This window comes from Taeniopygia guttata, chromosome 23, assembly GCF_048771995.1.
Source record: "Taeniopygia guttata chromosome 23, bTaeGut7.mat, whole genome shotgun sequence".
NCBI classification, from domain to species: Eukaryota; Metazoa; Chordata; class Aves; order Passeriformes; family Estrildidae; genus Taeniopygia; species Taeniopygia guttata.
In genome coordinates, this window is record NC_133048.1 from 481834 (window position 1) to 508552 (window position 26719).

At 48.6% G+C, this 26719-nt stretch overlaps 1 protein-coding gene and 1 long non-coding RNA gene across 4 annotated transcripts; both read left to right on the forward strand.

The window, feature by feature from the left end:
• Positions 1–278: 278 nt before the first annotated feature.
• On the forward strand, positions 279–13125 carry LOC115498265 (uncharacterized). Of its 3 annotated transcripts, none has more exons than XR_005982442.2 (3): positions 279–3515; positions 3618–3775; positions 5875–13125. It is a non-coding gene; the product is annotated as an uncharacterized lncRNA (long non-coding RNA). The 3 variants fall into 3 exon arrangements; XR_012051823.1 differs by having other exon boundaries at positions 281–1159; positions 2122–3775; positions 5875–13121; XR_012051822.1 differs by having other exon boundaries at positions 282–2211; positions 2304–3775; positions 5875–13122.
• An 11352-nt stretch (positions 13126–24477) lies between these two features.
• Positions 24478–26110, forward strand: POU3F1 (POU class 3 homeobox 1). Its single transcript, XM_030290307.4, has one exon. The coding sequence runs from the start codon at positions 24519–24521 to the stop codon at positions 25632–25634; it is 1116 nt and encodes a 371-aa protein (XP_030146167.1). The 5' UTR covers positions 24478–24518; the 3' UTR covers positions 25635–26110.
• Positions 26111–26719: the final 609 nt, after the last annotated feature.

The following is a 26719-nucleotide window of genomic DNA, read 5'->3' on the forward strand; positions in this document are numbered from 1 at the left end:
CCTCAAAATCGTCTGTGGGAATCAGAATTCAGCTGGAGCAGAAAAGCAGGCAGCCCACACTTGCTGTTCCCAAATCCGCTGCAGGGCTCGCTTCCCCGAGAGAATCCGAGGGCTCTGAGCGGCTCTGGCAGGGATGGGATGGGATGGGATGGGATGGGATGGGATGGGATGGGATGGGATGGGATGGGATGGGATGGGATGGGATGGGATGGGATGGGATGGGATGGGATGGGATGGGATGGGATGGGATGGGATGGGATGGGATGGGATGGGATGGGATGGGATGGGATGGGATGGGATGGGATGGGATGGGATGGGATGGGCAGCGCTGCCCGGCTGCGGCAGCCTTCAGCACCGCGGACAGCGCCCGCAGGCCCGGCCGCGCCGCTTCTCGGCCCTCCTCCTTCTCCTACTCCTTCTCAGCCTTCCTCCTCCTCCTCCTCTTCCTCAGCCCTCCTCCTCCTTCTCCTCCTCCTCGGCCTTCCTCCTGCTCAGCCCTACCTTCAGCCCTCCTCCTCAGCCTTTCTCCTCTTCAGCCTTCCTCCTCCTCCTCAGCCCCCCTCCTCCTCCTCCTCAGCCTTTCTTCTCCTCAGCCTTCCTCCTCTTCATCCCTTTCTCTCCTCAATCTTCCTCATCCTCAACCCTTCTGCTCCTCGATCTTCCTCCTCCTCAGCCCTTCCCTTCTCCTCCACCTCTTCTTTCTCAGCCTTCCTCCTTCTGACTTCCTCCTCCTCAGCCCTCCTCTGCTCGGCTACCAGCCAAATTCACACACAGCAGAACAGGTTTACCTGTGTGAATAACTCTTAAAAGATGAAGAAATTGAGGGGATCTCAGGCACGAAAGTTTTTCTACCTCCATATTCTTGAATTACCTGTAAAAAGTTGTGTCAAAAAATAGCAGGTGACCACATAAAATTTATAAAGCATCACAGGCATTCCCATTTGCTTCACAATGACATCACACCAATAAATTGTGAGATTCGCCTCTGTGAGCAGAAGAGAGCTAGGCTGAAGTCTAATTTTGGATGTTTGGGTCTTGTCAAGCTCCTACAGAAGTTGAATTGGTAAAACCAGGGTGTCTGATTGCTGCACTTACACTGCAGGCCATGCAGTACGGTATGGTGTTGTTATTGGACACGAAATGAGTTCACAGAAGCTTGGTAAGTTTAAAAGAGAAAAAGTGCCACTTTTATTCAAACATCTGATATTTATAGAATTCCAAAGGTGACTGTGGATTGGAGGATGGAATTACCACCTCTCCAACCACACTGCTCCAAGGATCAATCAATCATTTCTCTCCACCCACAGAGAAATATGTAAACTATTCTATTTACACATGAAATTGTGTGGGAACTCTGATTCTCAAATATGTAAACATTATCAGAAGGCTAAAGAAGTTTTAGGAAAATTTTAAACTTTTAAAAGAACTACAAAAGAAAACTTAACACTTTTAAAAATCAGGGCAACAGTATGGGGCACTGAGGAATGACACAGGACTGGGATTTCATACTCCTTGCTGTTTCCAGACCTGGTCTGTGGTACTTCAGCTTCAGCTCAAACTTTTGGAAGATCTGATTCCCTTTTGGGATCTGTGGGTTTCTGCCTATTTCAGGAATAGGGTGCATGTGGTGAGAAGAGCAGAGTCACCATCGTTACCCTTAACACACAAATTGATTTTTCAGGCATTATCCTCATTCACCTTGGACAAGTGATTTAGTTAAATGATGGGATCTAAATGTCTTCACCAAGACTAAGAGAAACTTGGCATCTGCCCAGGCAGTATTTGGTCACTGCTGGTTCTGAGCTAAATGGGAGACAAGCCAAAAAAAAATTTAAAGCTATTTCCCTGGCTCAGAGATGTTTGCAAACACTGACACAGTGCCCATGGATCAGACAGAAGTTATGGAAGTTCATTAATTTAAATAATGATCAGGAGCCTCACTCTGTTCCTCCAGTTTGTGTCATGTTGTTGTGGAGGCATCTACAGACAGGCAAAATAAAGTACAGGTTGTGACAAGCCCACACTGTTTACCATATGTGGCTGAAGTGAATTCTACAACTGATCTTCTAATAGTATCAAGCATATTTGCCTTAAAAGTTAACACTAAATTTCTGTTTTCAGCATTTTGCTGCACGTTTGAAGACTACTTTTGTGACACTTCAGTTTCAACAGAAGTGGCTTTTCCCTTCATGAAACAATGATATTCACTAGGTGATTTTACAAACATTCCTTCACTGGAATGGTGTTACACCTCACCTTGTTCCTGAACCTTCTTTTGGTTTTTTCTCATTTTTGTTTCTCAGTGCAGCATCTCAGTTCAAACTGTGACTGCGTGCTCTTTGTCAGAAGCTGCTTCTGGTGTTGCTAGAACCATGTAGAACCCAGCAAGATGGGAAGAGGGTGGCTGAGGCTGACAAGTGCCACAGCAATACCTGTGACATTGCACAAGCTTGATTGTCAGAGTTCCAGTTCTCCTTGATTCTGTCTCACTAACAGCTAAAATCGAGGCTTTTCGCAAGAACTTCTGCTAAAAGAAAAACTGAAAGTGCAACAGGGCAAACCAAATTACAGCAAAATTCCAACATGTTTTTCCTCAGGAAGATCCCAACCCTGCTGTCATCAGTGGAAGCAGCAGTTTGCTCTGAACTCGATACTGCATTGATCTCGTCTGTGCCTCCATGCAGAAACATCTAAATGAGGATTTGTTTTTTCTAGTATTAACTTTTAAAAAGAAACAACCAGTCCCCTGTGGAGAGGCATTCATATGAGCTGACAAGAAGAATCCTCTCTTTTCAGGTTCCAAAAAGTGGTGATTTCAGTGCAGGAAGGTGAGCCTTGTCTCCAAGACCTTTTTCTCTTTGGGCTGCAGAAACAACAGCCAACTTCTTTGTAGCCTAAATTAGCTGAGGATAAAGAAAAACCAACACTCTGGGGAAAATTCTGAGGGAAACAAGAAGGAGGAGAGAAAAAATTCTTCACCTGAAAAAAAATCCAAACTTTTTAGAATAAAACAAACTTTTCAAAATAAAATAGATTTTTCAATTTCTGAGACTTTTAGGCTAAAAAAAAAAGGGTGTCTTTTCCTATTAAGAAAATTGCTTTCACTTTCCTGCAATGAAGGGAGTTTCTAATGATGGGAGAAGTTGAGTGTAGCTGAAGTGGGGATCCAGCTATCAATGCGTCACCAGCTAAATGTGATTTGAGATGCAGTTTGCTTTTCTGTATCTCAGATCTCAGGGCTAAACCACAAACTGTACATGACACAACTAAATTAATATTTAAAAATAATTACTTGCTGCCTGAAGGTAAACAGAAAAAGGGTAAATAATTGATAGCACTGGGACTGCCACACTGTAACTCTGCTGAGCGTTTATGATGTGCTGTGAAGGTTCAAAGGGATTGCTCGTCTGCTGCCTCTGAAGGAGGGTTTTTGCTAATCATTCCAGGGCTTGTTTTGTCAGCCAGCAATGTTTTCAGAGTTTGAAGCACCAGAATAGAATGCCAGCTTAATTTAGGTGAATCTCTAGTTTAATTTACTAACTTTCATTCCAAGATTTGCATTGTAAATGATAAGGTGATTTTCATATATATTTTTTTTTCTTTTAATTTTTTTTAAGCCCATCAACATCTGAAGGGAAAATTTATGTGGTCTGCTGCCAAGAATGTAGAGTAACTTGCATTTAAGGAGTTGTTACATAACATGCCACCCTATGACAATACCTGTCTGCAGAGCCTGGTGATGCCTTGAGAGTTGGTGGCTCTTCTCTTTTCAGGGGTAAATATCCATCCTCTTACAGCCCAACACGAGAATAATCAGTATTCAATGACTGTAAAGAAAGGGCAGTGATTTCAAACTGATTAATTCCCCCCCCCCATCAGAAAACCTCTCACAGCAATTATTATTATTATTTTTATTATTATTCTGTGTCCTGCCTCCACAAAGGACATAATTGTTTTCTGAAGTTAAAGCACAGCATAAGCAAACACACAGGTAGTGTGTATGGGGAGTCAATAGCTACAGGTCTGCAGGATATTTAAATCCAGAGCCATACACCTCTGTGGAGAAATGATCATTAGGTAAAACTTCAAAAAGAGAACAAAACTGTCAGCAGTGCCAGCTCGCTTGGGTGAGCCAACCACTCACAAAGTTTTATTTACAAGATATCTTAGTGCTAGGGATGGGAATGTGGCTTCTTGTCTTTGTGCCCAGTCAGACCTTCAGTAATAGCAGCTTCTCTAATGCTTTGCACTGCCTAACACTTCAGTTTCATTGCTTGTAAATCCAATCTAAGCTTTCATTTCCATTTTGAAAAAAAAAATCAAATTCTGTACTCAGGTGCCCAAGCATGAGGGTCATTTGAAGGCAAAAAGTAATTCCCACACTCCACTGAACAGTAGCCAGTGTTTCAGTGAAATCTGGGAGACTTTTTCCAGCTGCTGTGCATCTGGAAAGGAGTAGGAAGGATGACTAAATAGAAAATATGAAAACATATGGAATCTCTGTCACTGGAGATTGGCAACATGTAATAAAAAATTTGTCTGTTGTTTAAGAGTCCTCTAGTCCTCTCTCTCTCTTCATCCCTGGAAGCCCAGGTCTGTTTAATTGAGACACATAAAAATTGAGCACTGAGTCTCAAGTGGGACATACAGGTTTGAGTCTATTAGGTGCAAGCTCAATGTTTATAGCAGGACAATCAGGTTGCCAGTTTTCATGTTTTAAAACTATGATTGCAGCATTTGCATAGTCCTGTATATTCTAGCTCCACCAGCCCTCACTTATATGAGAATCCCCATTCTCATTGAAAAAAATAATGCTATTTCTAGCCCTCATGGTTTCATGAGGTCTAAAAATGTGGCTGTCCACAGGCAGGAGGCTCCTAAAGCAGAAGGGGACACACCACTGATGTGCTCTCGTTCCCTCACTGCTGGGCCAGGGAACTCCTGCATTTGCATGCTTGGTGTTCCCAACGCAAGGAAAGGCAAAACAACGAAAAAAATAAGTAAAACAACACAAAAAGGAAGCCAAAAAAAGTCTGCTCTGAACTCCATTCCAACATTCAGGTCACCACCCTTCTCCTTTCTTCCCCACACCCAAGACCACACACTTGCACTTGCACCTCCAGGCACACGTCTGCCTGCCAACCCAACGGAGGTTCCAATCTCATTGCAGTTCTGGTTATCTTTCAAAGAAAAATGTCCTAAAAGAAACCCCAGGAGCTCCGTGGTGCAGCCCCACCCCTGGCCATGGAGCATGACCACACTGGCAGCTCACAGGCTGTGCAGAGAAAGGGATTTCTTCTTGTTGGGAAAGTGGCCAAGGGGTGTTATAGGAAGCAGCTGCTTGGAGGCAAGTCACTGCTGTTAAAACATTTGCTGCTCTGAGGGAATGAGAAGCAGTGAGACAGACTGGGGCATCTCCAGCCAGTACAAGAATCACTGGGGAATTTCAGGTTTTTTTCTCTGAATTTATTTTATATTAAATGCAGGAGTGTTTCATGAGACCCAGGCCTTTGTTGTATTATCAGCTTGAGAAACAGGAAAATGGGAATTCTTTCTTGAACACTGATGTCTTCATTCTGCTGGGCTAGTAACATTCTTTTAATTTAAAAATCTCTGTGAATATCTACTGGGCTGACCACTATGTAGCTTTGTCTTAATGGGGGATTAATTGGCATTATTAGAAACAGAGAATGGTATTGCTAATGTGAATTTTGTTTGATGAGGAGATTTCTGCCAGGGTAGTAATTTTGGTGTATTATGAGGTTAGTCCTGTAGAAAGGACAGTAGTGAAAATAACTACTGGGCCCTGACTGAACTAAAACCTAAAAGCTTTCACCTTGAAGAGAACTTAACTTTGAAAATTTATTCTTTCAGAGGTGTATGCTAGCAGCAGAGAAGCCGTCCGAGTGAAGCTTCCCAGAGAATGTAGTAAATACATGCAATAAAGAGATTTTTCTAGTGAAATCCCCACTTGTGAACTGTTCATGGGTGTAAGAAAAATGGATCTGAGGTCTTGCCACCTGAGTTCCCTTCCTCTCCCTCAGTAGGTTATCAGCATGAAAACAGGAAATGAATTGGACACCATTAATAAAACATGAAGCCTTCGTGTTCAGGTTCTGTGCTCTGTCGTTCAAGTGAAGAAGACACTGTGTGAGAAGGAATCAGAGGAGTGACATCCACAAGTTCATTTACTCTTTTTAACTACACAGCAAACTTTGGTTCAGACTTGGAAGCAAACCATTCTTTTCTTCCCCTGAATTTATTGAAAAGCTTTTAAGCCCTCATATAGAAAACCTGAGGGATTGTTACTGAACTGAGAGTAGTCTTTCAGAACATAAAATGTTTTCCTAATAGATTTCACCAATAATTAGATATTGTCAATACTGATTTTTTACTTAGCAGTGTCTTTCACTGTGATATAACATTTTAGACCTTGTTTTCTTGCATTTATTTTTGGAGCTTTTGGCATGGCACAGACTTTTTTTCACTGTGATAGATGTCCTTTTTTTTGCCAGTCACTTGTTTGTGATTTCAGCCGCATCCTCAGACAAGTACCTTGATCTTTTTTGGGGGCTCATTTTGCTAGAGGAAAATGTATGATTGACCCATCTCATAAAATCATTGTTTTTCACCAAAGAACAAATTACTAACTTCAAAGAATAGAAACCTATATGAAGCAGACTGAAGGACACCCCACCACTGGCAGCACCACCACCTTTTCTGTCTGTGCTTTGAAACCCTCTCGTGAAAGCTCATGGTCCCAGCAGCAATCCAGTGATGGGAGTTTGCAAACTTGTTAGGAAAAAGTCATGGGAACAAAAGTAGAAGACCCGGTTCAGCCAGAAAAAGAAGACTTCTGCAGTTGTAATAAAGGCTTGGTTTGCTCTATGGGGGAGTTTAATTGCAAAATATTTAGCATAGGTGAATCATAAGAAGCCTAACTATAGGAAGAGGTTAACCACAGTTATAGGAAAGATTCATCTGAGGCTACAATAAACAAGTTTTTTGGTGGGAAGGAACCAGAAGACTCTCCTCAGCTGTGGACAGGCCCACTCCCGAAACTCAAAGGTTGAGCTGTGAGCCCAAAGCAGGTCCTCCTGCCTTTAGACAGTTCTTTTAGGAAGTAGCTAAGTACAAGGCCAGGTGGAAAGATAAAATATTTGTTGTTAGTGGGAGTTTTTATCAGACTGCTGTGGCTGGAACCACTAGTTCATCTCCCATGGGAGGCAGCGCTTCTCATTAAAGCCTACCACAACTATAAGGGTAACCTTGAGATTATTAGAACTTCTATATTTTTGAACAAACTGAAATATTCTCACTGTTAAATAAATATGGAAGCACTGCTTCCTGGATCCTGGTCAGGAAAAGGAGGCTCCAGTCTCAGAGATTTTAGACTCCAGCCAAATTCCTTCAATTATTTCTGTGTAGTCTCCTTCAAAATACCCTGTTTGCCAGATGTGTCTCTTGTTTAATTCCTGAAATGCAGAACTAAGACCTCAGACTAGGGGAGAAACCTGGTCAGTAAAGCAATCCACCATCAGCAAACTTAAAAATTCAGTGTTAAAGTTAACTCAATTAAACATTTTTCTTTGCAGCCATCTATGAGTTTGATGATAGGAAATTGGATTTGATTCATTCCATACAAAGGGACAGTCTGGTAAATGTACATTCTCAGCCAAAACCATTAGTTCAGTAGCAGAGTAGAATAATGTTTTCACTGTAATTCATGTTACCATTTGGTTTACTTGTTCATGTTGTCTGGCTCCATCCATAACAATTGCAGCCAAGCTCTAATTCTCAAACTGTTTGAAGTTAGTCTCATGAGAGATAGGCTAGACAATTCATTGGAAAATATTCAAATTATTAATGAGGTTATTCCTAATTGCGCAAAAGGTTCTATATTAACATTGTTTTATTTTAGCACATCTTTTGTTGCTTGGGGTTTGGGTCACAGGATTTGTTTTTCTACATTATTAATCCATCATATCTAGGAACCACCTTCTGTTTGCAGTTGGAGGTTATTGGAAATAAAACCTGGAAACATCTGTGGACACTGAAGAATAATGCAGCTGCAGGCTGGCTGCGATGGGCTGAGTGGAAATCTGAGTGAACATGATCAATGGAGTGGATGTCTAACTGGATGTGTTCATGGAGGGTACCTTGATATGACGCAGGGGATGTGAGACTGAGCATGATTTATGGAGAGTAATCAGCACTGGAGCTCCAACAGGAGTCTCTTAACTTAGATTAAAACACAGCAGCACCTGCTGCTTGCTGCAAATACATTTTTCCTGGGAAAAGAGAGAGTTAGACTTCTGGAGTGCTTTCTAAATAACACATCTCTGTTCTTTTTTAAATATTAGGATGTTAAGTGGCCAAAGAATTCTTGCTGAAAATGATGCCTTGGTTACATGAGCAGAGCCCTCTCATTTCCCCAGCAGTGACTGAGGAGGGTGGGCTGGGATGGAGAGCTGGGTCCTGCCAGAGCTCTGAGCCTGCACTGAATCATTCATGGCAACTTCCCTGCTCAAACTGCATCTGACTTATGGAAATATTTCCTGTGACTACATTTTTAGCCTGCTGCCCGTAGGAATGTCTTACATTAGGCAATTTTTAAGGCCTTTTTTTTTTCCCCTTGCATCTAGCCCAAACTTTCCCTTCCCCAGCTCCACATCAGTGCTTCCCATGCTTGTGTCTCCTGCCCCTCCCTCTGCTCATCCTCCTGCATATTCACATTAACTGAGAGGTAATTAGGGACTGATCCCGTCCTCTGAGTCTTTGTTTCTCCAGACTATGTGTTAAATTCTACCCTCCTGCAGTAAACTCACTGAGATCTTAAGGACTGGTCCTTTTGGGGGTGCACTTGCTGCTGTATCTAGTTCTCAACACAAAATTCTTTGATATTATAATGTTGTCATGGCAGGAGACCCTGGTTAAGCAAAACCAGTACTGGCTGTCCTTCCCTCCCTCCCTCCCTCGGGGGTTTCAGGTTATTAACAGGGCTTTGCTCAGCTGAGCTACAGGGATCTGTCAGGTCTCTGCCCACATTCCTGTCTTGCAGCTTCACAATTCTCACACTATTTTGGAAAGCAGGAACAAGGCAGCTTGTATGATCTGCCTGCCATGGCCACCAACCCTTTGAAGTTAGAAGCTCACAGAGTCCTGCTGTCCATCTCTGCCCCACAAGAGGAACGTGTCTGTGAACCAGACCCTCTGTGGGTTCAGTTGGCACCCCATTTGTGGCTTGGCAATGCCAGCCCCAGGGCAGGCAGCCCCTGATGGTGAACCTGGGCTCCCACCTGCTCACCAGCCCCTGCTGCTCTGCCCCATGGGAGCCTTGCTCTGAGTTCCCTGCTATAAGCTCATGATGCAGCCTTATATCAACTGTTTTATTGCAATAAAGATTAATCTTAGCAACTGCAAAGTCCTTGTCTCAGGTGAAACAGTATTTTGGAATTGTTTGGCACAACGTACTTTCAGTAAGCCCCTGCTACACAGGTGCTTCACACTGTTTACTCCGCTGTGGAACATGGAACTGATACCAGCATGAAATGGTCTGCAATCTCTTGCTTCTCCCTTTCCCTGAGCATCCTCACAAGCAGCAAAGTTGCTTTGTGTGCTCATTGAAAAACCCTCCAAAGCTTATGCTGGAGCATTCCATGGCGAGATTCTGGGAATCTCACCAGACCTTCATTCCCATTCTGTGCTCTTCTTTTCAGTAGGTGCACTGCTCTTTAAGTCACATCAACAAAAGCTACCAGATCTGTGATACTTCTCAGCCCTGAAGCAGGAAAAAAAAGTTGCATTGGAGCCTGAAAAAGAGTTTGGTTCTTTAGAATCACGTCTTGGTTTGGGATCTTTTCATTTGCCTCTGGCACTTTACGAGCCCTCCCCTGAGTTTTTCATCCTCTTTCAAGGTGCTGTTAAAAACCTCCTTTTCAGTTGGCTCAGCTTGCAGTCTGTGGTGGGTCTCTTGCACCGTGCCCAGGTGTGCCCTGGGACTGGGACGGGCATCACCTGGCACACATGGCTGAGAGGTGCTGCAGCACTGCGTGGGTCTGGCAGCAGCACCGAGTGACTGAAAGCTTCGTGTCCCACATGCCACCTGCCTGCTCTGCTGGATCGTTTTTTGCTTTGTGTTTGTGCCTGGTGAGCTGACTGGGTGGTGATGCTCAGGACTACATAAACTGGGTGCAGCCTGAAACTTCCACGTCTGCAGCTGTAGCATAACCCAGAGAGGAAACCTGGGAGGCTGCATCTCCCTGCTCCACTTCTGGCCTGGCCTCGTGTGCCAGGCTGGGGCCAGGGCCACAGGGCAGCACTGTGCCAGCACCAGGCAGAGGGCTGGTGTTACAGTGAGCTCATGGGCACTCTGTTTCCCCTTCCCCGGGACCCTGTGACTCTGATCAAGATAGCCCTGGACTCTCCTTTCTGCCCCAACGGGGTTGGCGGAGAGCCAGGGAAGACCACCCTGTCCAAAGTCTATATAGACCCCTGACATTTCCTGTTCGTCCTCTTTTGCCCCACTCTCCACATGGACAACACAGAATAAAGAGAGCTGAACCAACATACATCGGGGTAAGAGCCTCTTTTGGAAATCTTTGCCATCTCCTGATATTCCTCCCCTCACAGCCTCTGATCTCTGAGCTAGCCTGAGTATTCGGGGGGCTGTGTGAGGGGGGGAACGTCAGGCTGGCATCTGGGGTTTTTTTTGTATGCCTCAGGATTAGTCCACCACAGCCAAACATGCCCAGATTCTACTTGGTGGCATCTGTGCCCAGCACCATCCTGTGCTGAAGATGGTCTCTGCTGGGTGGCTCTTCCTGCTGGGGCTCAGCAGGCTCCCCAAGCCCTGGGCAAAGTCTGGAGCAGAGCAGTGGTCAGAGCTACTTAAAACATCTCCTTGGAGAGCTTCTATGGCGTGGTTGCTTGTACCTTGGTGTGCCATGCCCAGGACAGTGGCCTGCCAGGTGCTGGGCATGATTCCTGGTGTAAACTTGAGGTATCTGGAAAGGAGAGTCTGACTTCAGCATCTTCCAGACAATCCCAGTGGCAGAAAGTATCTGAGGAATCCCACAGACTCACGCCCAATTTTCAAGGCCAGCATTTCTCCCAGCATACACAGCCCTGCCCAGGAGGCTAGCCAGGCTACATTATCTGGAGTTTGAATCTGGACATGAGGAGGCAGGTGCTGGGAAAAACAGGCAGGCACATGAGTAGTCAAAGGCAAGAGCAAGTGTTTCAGGTCTGCACACTCAGCACATTGTACCCCATCCAAACTGGGCTGGGGATGTTGAAGCAGGGAAACAGGGAACAGTGAGGAGTGTTGCAGGGCTCCTGCCAGACTGAGCACAAGGCAACACCAAGGCTCTGTGAGACGGGGAAGGGAATTTCTGACAGCGAGATTCAAAGATCCAGAGGAAAATTATAGGGGAAAAGCCAAGCACATTGGGCTGAAGTTCCTGAGGGCTGTGATGAGAGACCCTCTGCCCCCTCTGTGGCAGGCCAAGGGGCCAGCATTCCTCCCCAGACTGGTGTCTCTGTGGGATGCCAGTGCCTGGAGAGCTGCACTGGGACTGGGCACCCTGTGAGGCCTCTGTGCATGAGTGTTCCTCTTCCAGACAGAGCCTCAGCAAGGGGAAGTTGGGTAGAATTTAAATGGGGGAGCTAAGGACTGATCTGTGCTGGGAAGGGTCTCAGGCCATGGCCAGGAAACATCAGGTGCACGGCAGGGGAGTTCGTTCCTGTGCTGGGAATGCCACCAGAGCAAATCTCCTAATAGTCTTTTAGTCTCAGCAAGGTCTTAAAATCAATCAAAGGATTAGCTAAGCAAATCTGGTTTTGTGGTGCATGATCCAGCTTTGTGCAATTGGATCTAACATTGCTCAGACTCTCCCTGGTGACAGCTTGCTCCTGTGCCAGCTGCAGCTGCAGGGCTGTGCAGGAATGGCTGCAGCTGGCAGGGAGCAGAGAGAGGAGTGGGGTCCCACCCCTGGCATGCCCTGCTCAGGGCCAGGAGTGCCAGAGCACAGCAGCATGGCACAGCATGGCTTGTGCCAGCCCATCCCTCCCCTGCCACCAGCGTGTTCTCTCCACTCAGGAGCTTCTGAGAACTCTCACAAGTTTCTCCCTGCAGAAGCTCTCAGAAGGGAACATGAGCCACTGACCCCTCCTCATGAGCTCCTGGCTTCATATTCCTTCCATGGCACTTTTCTCTCAGGAACAGTAACCACTGTGATCCCTTTTCCCTTACAGTGGTGGCTCCCTGGCTCCAGAGCTGAGCTGCAGACAGGGACCAGACAGAGCCTTCTCCTACCACATGCACTGCTAAGCCTCATCCCCAGACGACCATTTCTGAGCTGCCACCACTGAGGGGAACAAGTGTCCCTTGATCCCTTGACATTCTGGCTCCTGGCAGATCAATACTTGAATTCATTTGATGACAACAGCAGCAATCCTCCCAGCTGACACCTGGCACTGGCTGTTTCCAGCCTGGTACAGGAGGGTTTGTGCAGCTTCTGACAAAGCAGTTTGCTTCCTCTCAAGCTGAAAGTTACTCCAGGTGACAACACGAGGCCTCAGCCCCCTGACAGGACCTGAATCCCCCAAACACACTGTGGCTGCCCAGCTCTGGCAGATCTGATGTGGTCACTGGACTTGCTAAGCAGTCACAATGGCAAAGTGATGTGAGCAATCACGACACATCGCCTCCAGAACCCAGCAGGCTCAGCTTTCTGGCAACATCTTCCTCTGTCCCTTTTTTTCCCCAGACTCTTCCAGGACCTGTGGCCAGGTTGGTTCAGTCTTGGTGCAACATAACACGAAGTGATGTCTGGCTGCTGGATTTTCCTGCTCCCTGTAACCGTGCTGACTCGTGAGCCTCACAGCTCTGGCCTGTCATCCACTGGGAGCTCATCTATGCAAATTTGCTACAAGAAAATGAGGTCTATAAATAATGGACACCTTGGGCCTGCATGTCGGTACAAGGTAATCCATTGCCTTGCTTGAAATGTATCCGGCTATATTTCATGCTTCCATGTGAAAGTCACAAGGAATGAAAAGTACCCAGGATAAAATCCAACCTGTACTTGCCTTCTGACCTAAAAAAAAAAAAAAAGAAAAAAGAAAAAAAAAAAAAAAGAGGCAAAAAGTTCCTCAGAGCAAACTGGAACTGGTGTGGCAGGAGCACAGTCCTTGCGTGCTGTGATGAACACTCCTGCTGCTTCTGCCTCCTTCACAGTGCCTGCCCACCTCCCTGCTGGTTTGCTCACAAGGAATGTCAGAAAGCTTATTGATACCATTTGCCCAGCAAAGAGCTAGCTTTGATGCTAACATGTGAGAATCCAGGGCATCCCTCTGGCTGCCCTGGCAGGTCTGGGACCCTGGCAGGGGTCAGGAACCCCCCTGGACAGAGCCCCCAGAGACACTGGCTGTGATCTCTGTCCATGGAAAAGAGTTTTCAATCTTACAGGATGAATTACAAGCTCTGAGTGTTTGATATAAGTAATAATTAAGTGTGGCACGGGTGCAAAAGTAAAATTTTAGGATTCTAGATGAGGGGTCCAAAGAGGACAAGATGGAGGAAACTGGGTGTGCCTTGTCCTTTTTCTCCTTCTTCATGCCCTCCATGTTTCACTGTGGTGTTGGCATTTTTCTGTTGGTTCAGGCTGGGGACACACTGTCCAACGTAGGTGACAGATATTGGCACGTTATTGTAAATCCAGCACAGGTAGTTTGTGGTATTTAATGTTTGTACCATCCCACTGAGGGCAGAGCCCCACACGCTGCCCTGCAGGACAGAGCTGTGGCAGGGCAGCAGAACATGTTAGAGATAAACAGAATAAACAACCTTGAAACCAGCACAAACGAATTATGGCTTCTTCTTTGGCAGCGGGGCTGACAGAGACTTTCTACAGTCTCAGAATCATCAATACCACAGATTCCGACACTAACAAATACCAGACTGTTCAGTTTTGTTGCCTTTAAATATTTTCATATGGAATGTATTTGCCCCACAGCAGTTCTGGCCCCTGAGAGGAACTTCTCTCCTGACTGCTGCTTTGGGTGGCTCAGTAGTCTTGGGAACACAGGTCACAGAAATCCAGTTAAATTGTTCAATTCTTTCCCTCTTCTTGTTAACAAAGAATTTATGGACATGGGAAATATTCAGAAATGTGCATCAAGGTTGGTGTGAGGTATAGAACAGCATCCACAGGAGGCACAGCTCCACAGACTGTGATTCCTCAGCGTGAGAAGATGTGACTGCAGGACTGTGAGCAGTCTCTGGAATTGTGAGCAGCATGAAGAAGTCACCCAGAGGTGACTTCTTCACTGGTTCTAGTTCTTCAAACAGAAGAAGGTGGCCTTTTGCTCAGTGTGTCATTTATCTGCAGAAATCTTTGCTGCAGAATGCTGTGCATGCTGAAGGTTTACATAAATAGAAAAAAAAAAAAAAAAGCAGACAAAGTTATGGAAGGGTTAAAAAAGGCTAGTGGCTATTGAATAACAAACCTCACTTCTGTCATGGGAGATCTCTGGAAGCTGTCAGGCCCTGGGACTATTCTGGAGAGGCATTGGCTGAGCTTTGTGCTGTCCTGACAGTCCTCCCTACACCTCTGCTGCTGGACAGAGCATTTCCCTCTGACCTCCTGCAGGCATTTTATGTTGTGTTCCTGTGCCTCTCCTCACCCATGATTTCCACCCTGATCACCTTTTTCTAAAAATCACAGATTTAGTGTTACAACTAAATTCTGCACTAAATATATTTTTTACTTTGAAAAGCATCTGGACAATTCTTTCTGAAAGCACCTTCTGGCTACCCGTAGAGCATTCTGAAAAAGATGAGCCTTTAGATAGGCTGGCAAGTCATATAAATAGTAAATACTATTGGTTCTGAGAATTGAATTTTCCCTGGGAAGTCTGAATCTCTAGTTCTATAATGGCTTGGTTATCAAATATATGATCTTATTAGGTATTTCCATCTGTGGATGGAAAAAGTTCCATTGCATAACATTGCCAGAAGTGCCAATTTCACTGCCAGAAGTGTTTTTGGGCCCCCAGATCAGCCTATTTAAATAACCAGCTCAGATTTTGGGGTGCTCAGGCTGGTGGGTGTGCAGGGAGGGCCTTGGCCCCTGTCAGCACACCCCAAGGACAGTGTCCACCAGCAGCTCTGCCCTGGAGCTCCTGCCTCTTCTGAGGATGGTCTTCCCAAGCTTGCCTACAAATCTCAGTTCCTTCTTTTTCAGCATGTGTTTGTTCACTTCTGGTCAAGCTTGAGTGAAGGACAGAGTCTGGTTTTTGCCATTGTGGGGGAGTTTTGCAGTGCAGCTGCCACAGAGGTTCAGCCTTGCAGGTGCCAGAGGAAAAGGATGGTGTCTGCAAAGCCAGGTGCATTCCCACATTGCCCTCCCCATCTTCCACCGTGTCCACCTGCACTGCTCTGCTTCTGGAGGGTGGACTGGAAAACAGCAGTGCCAGTGGTAATCATTTGTTGAGAGAGATTCACATTGCTGAAGAGCCCTGAGAATTTTAATTACTCACAAGTACCACAGGACGAATTGCTCTGAGCAGTCACTGGGAATAGATTATCCTTACATGTACAACAAAGAACCTGGAAACTATTCACAGGCAGGTAAAACAGGGAATACTGAAAGAGTAAAACGAGGGAGAGTGTTGACATGAGTGAAAAGAGGAGGGAAATACTGGGCTCCGTGCCTGATTCCTAATCCCTAAACTGTCTTACTATAGTATTGTGAAAGCAAGAAGGAATAAGCCTAATACCAGAGTTCCTTACCATCAAGAAGCTATGTATTAATACAGTACAGCTAAGGTAATTAACCAAATCAGACTTAGTCCAGTGCTGAAAGGGATTTCTTCCCCCAGGGATAAGCAGATGTCTCAATCTAATTATACAAGTTATTTAATCAGAACCAGAGGTCGGGTATCTAATGAAAATACTACGTAGTGTTGGGGGGGAGTTGCAGCTCTGCAGCAGTGCACAGGGGGTACACAAGCTTCCACACTAGTGCAGTTTCTAATCTTCTACCTTTAAGATAGTAAACGTTATTGTAAATGCAGGTGAACCCAATGGGAAGAAATTACAATGTCTGATTCAATTCAGAAGGCTGAATGATTTCTTTATTATAACTATGCTAAAATACATTAATATACTATATAAAAGGAGAATACTAAAACTACATACTACTTTCTCTGACTCTACCTCTCACTCTTACACAACTCCTGACCCTCTCTGAGAGTCCAGCCCCAGGTGGGTTGGATTTGCCATCAGGCTCAAACAATCCTCACCAGAATCCAATCAAGCAATCACCCCAGGTAAACAATTCTCCAAACACATCCCACATGGGAAAAATAAGAAGCAGAAATAGAAATTGTTTTCTCTTTAATTTCTCTCTGTGCATCTCTATGAAAAATCCTGAGAGGGAAAGAAATGTGCTGGCCACAATACATAACTTTAGGATCTCAGGATAGGAATTTGAAAGAGAAAAGAACACATTCTAGCAAAAGTCAGTGTCACTGCCTGGCATGGAAAGAAAATTCTTCTAATGATGTCACTGGTGCTCCACCCAGCCGGAGTGCTGACAGAGGAACAAACAGCTGTTTTGTCTGAGGCAGCTGATAGGGCTGCAGTACCGCTTTGTGAGCCTTGCCTCACCCAGATAAGACCTGTAACAGGTGTCTAAACCTGCCCATAGTCCAAGCTTGCCAATAGTGGGGGTGCAGCTGTTAACAGCACAGGCTCGCAGGGAAATGCTCTCAGGAACAGGCAGAGCCCCTGAACCCATGATCCTTGGGATACACAGGTGTCCGAAAAGCAAGTGGAGTGTCATTCCCACTGGGAAGGCTGTGCTGCTACCATCAGCACTTCCTGACAATCACAGACTGGGACACATCCAAGCTGCCATCTACAGCAGGTAGAAAGCAAATCTTCTGTGTTGCTGCTAGGAATTTTGTTGAGAAGGTTGTAGGAAATGTTGAGCCAAATAAGTGGGCCTGGGAAGAAAGGAGCTCAGAACAGTAGTCAGAGTGAAGAGATGACACATCATTGCACCGTGACTGGAGAGAAAGACCAGATCCCGAGGGCCTGTTGACTGCGGTGGGAGTTTGATGGCCCACAGTACAGTTAAACAAAATACAAGAAATACAAGTTGTGGCACTGATCAGAGCTTGGATGAGACAGTCCCGTAACCAGTCTGAGAAGTCCTGGGCCCATGCCAGTAAACTACTTGCAACACACAGGAACAAAGAGAAATTTGACTTTGAACTCTGCTGTCCTACATCCACAATCACAGAATAACAGAATAAACTGACTTGGAAGGAACTCACAAGGATCATCAGGTCCAGCTCCTGGCCCTGCACAGAACCATCCCCAACAGTCCCACCGTGTGCCTGAGAGTGTTGTCCAAACACTTGAACTCTGTCATGTTTGGTGCTGTAACCTGAGGAGCCTGTTCTAGTGGCCAGCCACTCTCTGGGACAGAACCTTTTCCTAATATCCAGCCAAAACCTCCCCTGACACAGCTTCAGGCCATTCTCTCATGTCTTGTCACTGGCCACCAGAGAGATCAGCACCTGCCCCTCCTTTTCCCCTCACAAGAAAGGTGTAAGTGTGATGAGTGTCCCCTCAGTCTCCTCCAGCTGAATAGACCAAGTTGCTCCTCATGCAGCTGCCCCTCAAGGCCCTTCACCTTCTTCATTGCCCTCCTTTGGACACTCCTTGATAGCTTGCTATCTTTCTTGTACTGCAGCGACTAAAACTGCACACGGAACAGTTGTATTTTCATATGCTGTATAAATAATATCACTCCTTTCATCACCTTGTACCTGCTCCACACCAAACACCCAAGCAATGTGCCCGTGAATAAACCTAGCTGCTTGTGCAGAGCACAGTGGCTTATGGCTTCAGAACCCATGCAAAGACACATCTGTAGTGGTGCAGTAGGTGATGGCACCTCACTTGCTCCTGTGACACAGCAAGAACCACCTCTTCCTCATCAACAATGCAGTCCGGTGGGACACAGACAACCTCCCTTCAGTCCTCTGCCTTCTCTGAAGCACAAACAGTTTATGAAAAGGAGATGGGGGAACAGTTCTTTTCTAAGACTTGCCCACTTGCCAGCTCTGTGGAGCTGTAACAGTCTCTCCTTTAGAAGATTTCTCTTCTAGAAGCAAAACTGTGTGATATCTGTATTGCCAGATGCAATGACCCCTCTTTGAAAATTCAACTAACTAAAGTCAGTTCAGTTGGAAAGGTGAACAGCTCAGGGTTTGTCATTACAGGGAGCAGCAGAATGGAAATTTGAGATCAGGCAGGGGAGCAAGGTTTTGATGGTACCTACAGTGAATGACCACCTGGTCCATTGCCACTGGAACCAACAGAAACTATTCTATGTCCCCATGCATGTCCCCATGCATGTCCCAAGGCAGGTGCTGCTTGGGAAGAGGGGCTGCATTCAGAGGCACGGCCCTCCTGGCAGTGCCCCTGCTCCAGGCTGAAAGCAAACATGGAATTAATGTCTCTTCCCATCCAAGTCTGTGGAGAGATTTTACAGGCGTCAGTGGCAACAGGATCAGAGCAGAATCTTAAGACTCTTCCCCTGGAGCTTAGAGGAGTTTAATGGAATAAAGTCTAAGTTGTAATTAATTGGCTTCTACGTGTCCTACAGGAAAGAGTTAATGAAGGCACAGCTTGTCTGGCCAAGGGGTTGGTGAGACTCCTGTGGAGCTGACTCACAGGTGGAACACCCTGCCAGGGCACCGAGCAGCTCCTCATCCTCAGCTCCTCCTGTCCCAGCTGTGTGTGAATCTATCCAGCAGCGTGGCTGGAAAGGTTTATCCCCTACAGCACCTGCTCTTCCCTCTCAGTTCAATGCTCTTGGTTTGCTCTTTGGTTTAAGGTGCAGATTTCTTCTGGCCATTATGCAGAGATAGGAGAGATTTCCCCAGGATGAGGGAGGCAGAGCTCTCCAGGGGTGGTGGGCAGGGACATCAGCAGCAGCAAAGGAGAAGAGGGGACACTGGACTCTGCCCTATCCCAGCAAACCAGAAAAATCCCATTTGGCTTTTGGAGAAGGGCTGGGCCAGATGGGAAGAGGCCAGGGCATGCAGCTGCACACCAGCTATCGCTCTCATTTCTGCCTGCAGCACCACCACAGCTGGATCACACAGCTGGAGCTCCGGGCAAGGATGTCCTGTGCTCACAAAACTCCACAGCACTTGAATGCTGGCATTCACTGAGGGTAAATACCAACATTCCTGTGCTTCTGTGCTCTCACTGATATTATAAATGCTAATCAAAGAGTTTGAAGCAAAAGATACTCAGAGAATTCAGAATGTACGGGCAGCAAACGTATTTCTCTAAAGCTGGAAATTAATTCTATTTTCCCTTTTTTACTTTTACTGAATCCAATATAGATTTGACCCAACTACTAGAATTGCAAAACTCATGCTCGACCAGACAAGACTCATAACGTTTTGTTTCTAAAAACTGGGTAGTTGCAAAGACAAGGCAACATTTCAGAAGGTAAGAAATCAGTCTCCAAAATTCACAATTCTGAATAATCAGCTTTTCAGAAGCAGCTTGTTTTCCACAGTAAAGAACAGCTTTTTTAAAATTCAAGCCTTTCAGCAACATTAACATTCTTGGTGCAGGTCCCTGCCCTGTCATAGCTCTTATCTCAAGGACAGCACCTCGACAGCAAAATGCCACATCCGTCACATGGGAATATCAGCAACTGGCCAGTCATCTTGAGTACAAATAAAATGCACAACCCACAGTTCTGTGTCCTGTCAGCTGCTTTCTAAAGCTGCTAGAGACACCTCAAAACACGAGTAAGACTGTTGGTTTCATTATGGCACTTCCTGGGCATAGAGGATGAACCAATATGGTATTTGTGGAAAAGCACCGGGAAAGGCAGGAGAGACATAATGCAGAGAGACGCTGCAGCAGCACACACGTGCTGCGAGTCCTGCAGAGCCACTCGTGGAGATGGGCATGTGCATGTATTCACCCCTGTGCACATGCACAAAGCCTGCTGGAGGTGGAGTGGGGTGAGCAGGGCTGGGGGGTTATCCCTGCCTCAAGCGTGCGATAATCCTAAAGGCTGTGGTGCATGTTGGTGGGTGTATGTGTATACATCTTTTTCCCTTTGTTTTGTTTATTACTTTTAACCCCCTGGGGCATATCTCTGAGCCAAAGAACTTTAGAGCTGATATAGCTTTTTAAAGTGGGGATTATGTAAATGCATATTATGGGGCTTTCATAAATAGGGATTATTTGTCGACTACATTTGAGCGCTTCCTTTGGAACCATTAAGGTCTGTTGTGTAAACAGGAATTTAGTGACTGCCTAATCTAAATTTCATTGATTCAATAAAAGATCACAACAGCATTTTTTGCATTCATTTTGGTCTCATGAGAACTTATTTCTGGACAATTTTCAAATAATTACAGGACTGTATATGACTACAGCTAATCATAGTGAGCATACCTCACACATTTGTATTAACTGTTCTCCGTGATTTATTCTCTAGTTCTCTTCCTCTCTAGTTTTATGGCTCAATTCACTATTGTCCCAACCACTAACCTGTTAACTGTCACTCACCAAATTAAGAATTCTGCACGTTTAGATGAGCAAAGCAAAAATAAGATTTTGCCAAAAGGTAAAGCCACCCAAAAAGTTGTAAAAATTTCTTATCTGTGCTCCGAGGTGTCCTAGATGAAAGACATTTAGGCAAAATGTTACAAATTCTGGGAAATGGTGCCTCTTCTCAGGGCAGTTTCACACTCACAGGCAGATTCTACTTGGAGAACTGACTCTTGGCCTCCTCTCGGCTGACAGGCAATGCTGGTGCCTTTCCTTGCTGCAGCCCCTGCTCCAATGTTCGATCCAGTTGTTCCAGCTGCTGTCAGAGAGGGGCCCAGACAGGAGCAGCAGCTGCTCCCCCAGGGCAGGAGGCCCAGATGTGAGGCTGTTTCCCAGGGAGAAGATGTCCTGCCAGGACCCAGCTCCTCATCACAGAGCATTCCCAAGCAGCCCCAAGTGCCCGGGGCTGGCCAGGGCAGCAGCAGCAGCAGGGGCAGCAGCAGCAGCAGCAGCAGCTCCCTCGCTGTGCACAGCAGTCCCAGCTCTGCTCCCTCCGTGCTGAGCCTCCTCGTTATTTCAGTCCTCCCACCAGCCTCAGATCCAGCTGCATGAGGCAGGTTCTGATGCTGTCACAGTCACACAGAGAATGAATCATATCGAACATTGCCCATGGGGTTGTTTATTCCTTGAAGAGGGAATGGACTGCATGCCAATATCCCTGGCAAGGCTTAATGAAGGAACTAGCTCTTGCTAGGAAACCTGGATGCCCTCCTACAGGGATTTGCTGCATGTTATGGCTCTGAAAAGCTATGTAAAAATAAGAATAGAATAAAAATTATTAAAAAAAAAAAAAAACAGAAAGACACTTTCAACACCACGAAACCTTGGTAAAGTCTTTTAAGCTGTGCAACTCCTCAGTCCCAGACCTCAGTGGAAACAGGGATACCAGGAACACAAACATGCAGGTCTGGATCTTGAAGTTAGTGCTTATACAGGCATCTTAATCCTTCCTGTCCTCTTCCCTTAGGGTCAGCACCCTCTCCTTTGCTTTTATCTCCTTCATGTTGTTTAATAGAAGAGAGAATTTTGCCACCTGCCTCTGACTTCTGGAGCTGGGAATGGCTGAGGGAGGAGTTAAATGGGAATTTTGCATCTTCCTCTGCTGTTTGCTGTTCCCAGTTTTTAAACTGTACTGCTATTAAGCAGAACAAGCCCAAAGCACAATCAATGCACAATGCCTTGGTTTACAAAGATCATTTGATCAAACATAACCCAGCACTGCTGTGATGGGCACCTCAGACATGATGTGTCCTCTCCTTGGGTAATTTCTGAAACACATAGAACAGATGAAAGTTTGAAATGCAATCCAGTCTTCAGCCTTTGGAAATGATTCATTCTATTAATGATTTACTGATTTATACACGGCTTATTTTGCATAAAGTTAGAGCCAGGCACATTTATTCATTGTGATTCCCTTAAAAATGGTTATAAATATCAAAAGCAATTGGCTACCAAAAATTTTAATATTACAGCACTGCATCATGGAGAGTTGACATGAATATGAGTCTAGGTCAGAAAAAATATAGAGAAAACGCTTAACCAAGTATGATATTTTACAGCATGTCACTGAATCATTTGAAAGGCTTCTATTCATTACAAACGTATGCAGTGTGGGCAAAGGATTCCTCAGGAAAATAAGAAAGATAAATTATTTTCCTAATGAAATATGTCCCACAATGTATTGTAACCCATCTCTCCCACAAAGTCCAGCCTTTCTCTAGGGCTGTACACCTGAAAAGAGACCCTGGGGTCAGTGAAAGGAACTAATTACACATAATTCCACAGCAAAAAAATGCACGTGTTCTGTCCCAAACGTGTCCCCAAAGACAGTGGATAGCTGAGACTGCCAGCAGCAAGGTGTGTCACTCTCACAGTGCTCTTTCCACAGTTCAACCAAACAAGGCCCAGCAGCTCCCCAGAACCCCGACAGGAGTTCAGAGGAGGCAATGAGGCTGGTGAGGGGCTGGGAACACAAGCCCTGCGAGGAACGTTTGAGGGAGTTGGGGTTGTTCAGCCTGGAGAAGAGGAGGCTCAGAGGTGACCTCATTGCTCTCCACAGCTCCTGAAGGGAGGCTGCAGACAGGTGGGGTCGGTCTCTTCCACCGGGCAGCACTGACAGAACAAGAGGACACAGCCTCAGCTACGTCAGGGAAGGTACAGGTTGGATATTAGGAAAATTTTTTTCACTGAAAGAATAATAAAATACTGGAATTGTCTTCCTAGGGAGGTGGTGGAATCACCATCTGTAGATATGTTTAAAAAAAGACTGGACTTGGCACTTGGTGCTATGGTCTAGTTGTGGTGTTAGGGCACAGGTTGGACCTGATGATCTTAGAAGTCTCTTCCAACCTCATTATTCTGGGATTCTGTGATTCTGTGATTCTGTAGGATGCTGAGCTCTTGCCATGGACCAGCACCAGCCCCGTGGTTGCAGGTTTGGCCCTGGGCTGCCGAAAGGCAGGAGCAGCTCCCGTGGGGCTGGCTGGGTGTTGGCACCAGCCCACACAAGCCTGGAGGAGGAGACAGACCTCTCCAGCCCTGTGTGATCCCAGCAGCTGCTCCAGGAGCTGGGTGAAGCAGGACGAGGGCCAGTGCGGGTGAAATCAGGGATCACAGGGTGCCTGTGGGCAGCACTTCACCCTGTGGCCACAGGGCCACCACTGCCAAGGTGCCAGGGAAGGCAGAGCTGGGCACTGAGCTGGGCACTGTGCTGCCCTTGTGTCAGGGTGGGGTGTTGCAGCTTGGTCCCTCCAAACCCAGAAGCCAAAACGGGTTCTCCCATCTGCTGGTTCCAACATTCCCAGCGTGCAGGGCTGGAGGACCCCAGTCCAAACCAGTGCTTTGGTACCCCGAAATGACAAAGTGCCCCCAACACAGGAAGGGATGTGGCACCCCTCACAAAAAGCTTTCAGGAGGCTGCAGTTAATGTCCTTAGCAGCAGCAGCAAGCCACCCTGCCCAGCTGAGGAGAGTGCAGGGCATCTTGACATGTTACACTCGTACACATATTGATCTGACGGTTCATTGTTCGCCCAAGCCCTTGGCAAAGGTCAGACTCTGCTCCCGTCCTACAGATGGAGCACAGAGACAAAGATTAATTTTTAGAAGTGGTGAATGCTCCTGGTGCCCACCCTGATTCACTTCGGGCCACAAGCCCCAGATGAAGTCTGGAGCTGGCTTAATTAAGACATCCCTTGCCCCTCTCCCAGCACTGCCAGACACGTCTGTTTCTTGTTGTCATTGTCTTTTCCCACAAATTCCTCCACCCTTTATCCTGTGCCAACCCTCAAACCGGCTCAGAGACTTTTCTCTGAGGCAGCATCCCAGAGCCACGTTTCCCATGACGCCCAGACAATCTCAGATCCGCATTTCTCGGCCCTTGCCGCTCTATCCCGAGGAGCGCTCAGGAAGGAGCTCCAAGTTTACCAGAAAAGCTCAATCAGGACTTTTAACGGCCCGGCTTGGCCCTGGTTAGGAGCTGAGCGGCGGGGCCGGCCCGCGGAGCGGCCGCTGCCCACCGGCCCCGCACCGGCGGCGGCTCCGCGCCGCCCCGCGCCGCTCGGCATGAATGAACCGCGCTCCTCCAATCGGCGGCCGCTCCGCCGCGGGCTGCCCCGCCCATCTCCCCCCGCCGGCCAATCCCGTGGGCAGCGCCCTCCCGCCGCCGGCCAATGGGGAGCGGGCGGCGCGGGGCGGCGCCCCCCTCCCGCCGGCGGCGCCCTATGGCGGGGCGGCGCGCGCCTCCCGCGGCGGCGGGCGGGCCAATGGGGCGCGGGGGCGGGGCGGGCGCGCGGCGGCCCCGCGCCCCGGCGCGCGGCTCTAAAGCGCGGCGCGGGCGGCGCGGCGCACACGCGATGGCCGCCGCCGCGCAGTACCTGCCGCGCTCCGCCGCGCTCATGCACCCCGACGGCGACCGGCTGCACCAGGGCACCACGTACCGCGAGGTGCAGAAGATGATGCACCACGAGTACCTGCAGGGACTGGCTCCCGCCGCCGGGCACGCCGTCGGGTTGGCGCACCACCAGTGGCTGCCCAGCGCCGGCACGGACTGGGGCAGCGGTGGGGGCGGCGGGGGCGCGCACCTTCCGCCCGCCGAGCACGCCAAGGGCGGCCCGCCGGGACCCCGCGAAGAGCTGTCCGCCGCCGCCTTCCATCACCGGCCGCACCTGGTGCACCAGCCGGCGGCGGGCGGCGCGGCGGGCGGATGGGCGCAGGGCGGCGCGCACCACCTGCCGCCCATGTCCCCGCCGTCGGGGCAGCCGCTGCTCTACGCGCAGCCCTACGCGGGCCTCAACGGGATGCTGGGCCCGCCGGCGCCGGCGCTGCACCACGGGCTGCGCGACCCGCTGGGCGCCGAGGAGGCGGGCGGCCACGAGCTGGCGGCCTCGCCGCCGCCGCTGGGGCCGCCCGAGCCGTCGGACGAGGACGCGCCCAGCTCCGACGACCTGGAGCAGTTCGCCAAGCAGTTCAAGCAGCGGCGGATCAAGCTGGGCTTCACGCAGGCCGACGTGGGGCTGGCGCTGGGCACCCTGTACGGCAACGTCTTCTCGCAGACCACCATCTGCCGGTTCGAGGCGCTGCAGCTGAGCTTCAAGAACATGTGCAAGCTGAAGCCGCTGCTCAACAAGTGGCTGGAGGAGACGGACTCCAGCACGGGCAGCCCCACCAACCTGGACAAGATCGCGGCGCAGGGCCGGAAGCGCAAGAAGCGGACGTCCATCGAGGTGGGCGTCAAGGGCGCCCTGGAGAACCACTTCCTCAAGTGCCCCAAGCCCTCGGCGCACGAGATCACCTCCCTGGCGGACTCCCTGCAGCTGGAGAAAGAGGTGGTGCGGGTCTGGTTCTGCAACCGGCGGCAGAAGGAGAAGCGGATGACGCCGGCCGGGGTCCCGCATCCCCCCATGGAGGACGTTTACGCACAGGCGGACACTTCGCCGCTGCACCACGCGCTGCCCGGTGCCGTGCAGTGACTGCCCGGCCCCGCGGCCCCGGCGGCGGCGCGGCGGGCAGCGGGGGACGCGTTTTAATTTATTCTCAGACTGGCCCGGCCGCCCGCTCCGAGCCCCGCGCTCTATTTATTCGCCCGCCGGAGCCGCCGCGGCCGCCGCAGCAGTAGCCAAAGGTTTGCGATCTCTAATTTATTCCCTTCCTCGCGCGGCCGGGAGGCGGCGGCGCCCCCGGCCCGGCCCCTCCCGCCCTGCCCGGCCCGGCCCGGCCCGGCCCGCCCGGGGGGACGCTTCGAAACCATTTCCCGGCCCGTCTCTATTTATTTCTAACCGTGCGCGGAGCTCGCACCCTCCCGTTGGTGGGTTCAGTCCGGTCCATTCCCTGGGGTTTCGGTTTTTGTTTGTATCTCTTATTGCAAAACCAATGTAGACTGCGAGGGTACGTTTCTATTTATGTTATAGTAAATATTTTATTACTTACATAAACCATTTACCCAGGAACCGGTCTCGTGTCGTCTTTGCAGGCTCGGCGCCCGGCCGGGAGCGGTGCGGCCGGGGCATCGCTGCCGTCGGGGCCGGTGGCGGCGGCGGCGCTGTCTTGGCCGAGTCCCGTTGTCCCGTTGCCGGTGGCCGCCGGGGAGCCCCGTTGCCGGTGCCGGCGGTGCCCCGCGGTTCGCAGCCGGTGCTCGGCGGGGTTTGCCCGCCTCTATCACGCGTGGGGAGAGCCGCTGCCCTGCGCGGGTGCGCTCGCTGCGCTGCTCCCCGCACCTTCCGCGGGGTTCTGGCCGCTCCCGGCGTGGCTCTCCGCGGTGCGAGCACAGAACAGCCCGCACGGAACTTTCCTCCCGCGTACCGCGGGGAGAATCCACGCACGCTGGTGTTGCCGAGTAGATTCCTTCTCCTCAAACCACGCTCTCGCTTTTTCCGCTGTCACCAGCTTTTCGTGGATTCATGCCCGAATATTTTGTGGTTGTGCCAAGAAAATGCAGAAACTGTATTTTCAGCCTATCGGTTCTTGGAAGAATGATCCTACTTTAAACCTTCTACTTTAAACCTTCTCTTGCAGCGCCAAGAAAAGTCGCATGTGAGGATTGTTTGCCTTTGCAGGT

Coding starts and splice junctions, on each gene's coding strand:
- POU3F1 (XM_030290307.4), top strand. CDS start 24,519: ATGGCCGCCGCCGCGCAGTACCTGCCGCGCTCCGCCGCGCTCATGCAC.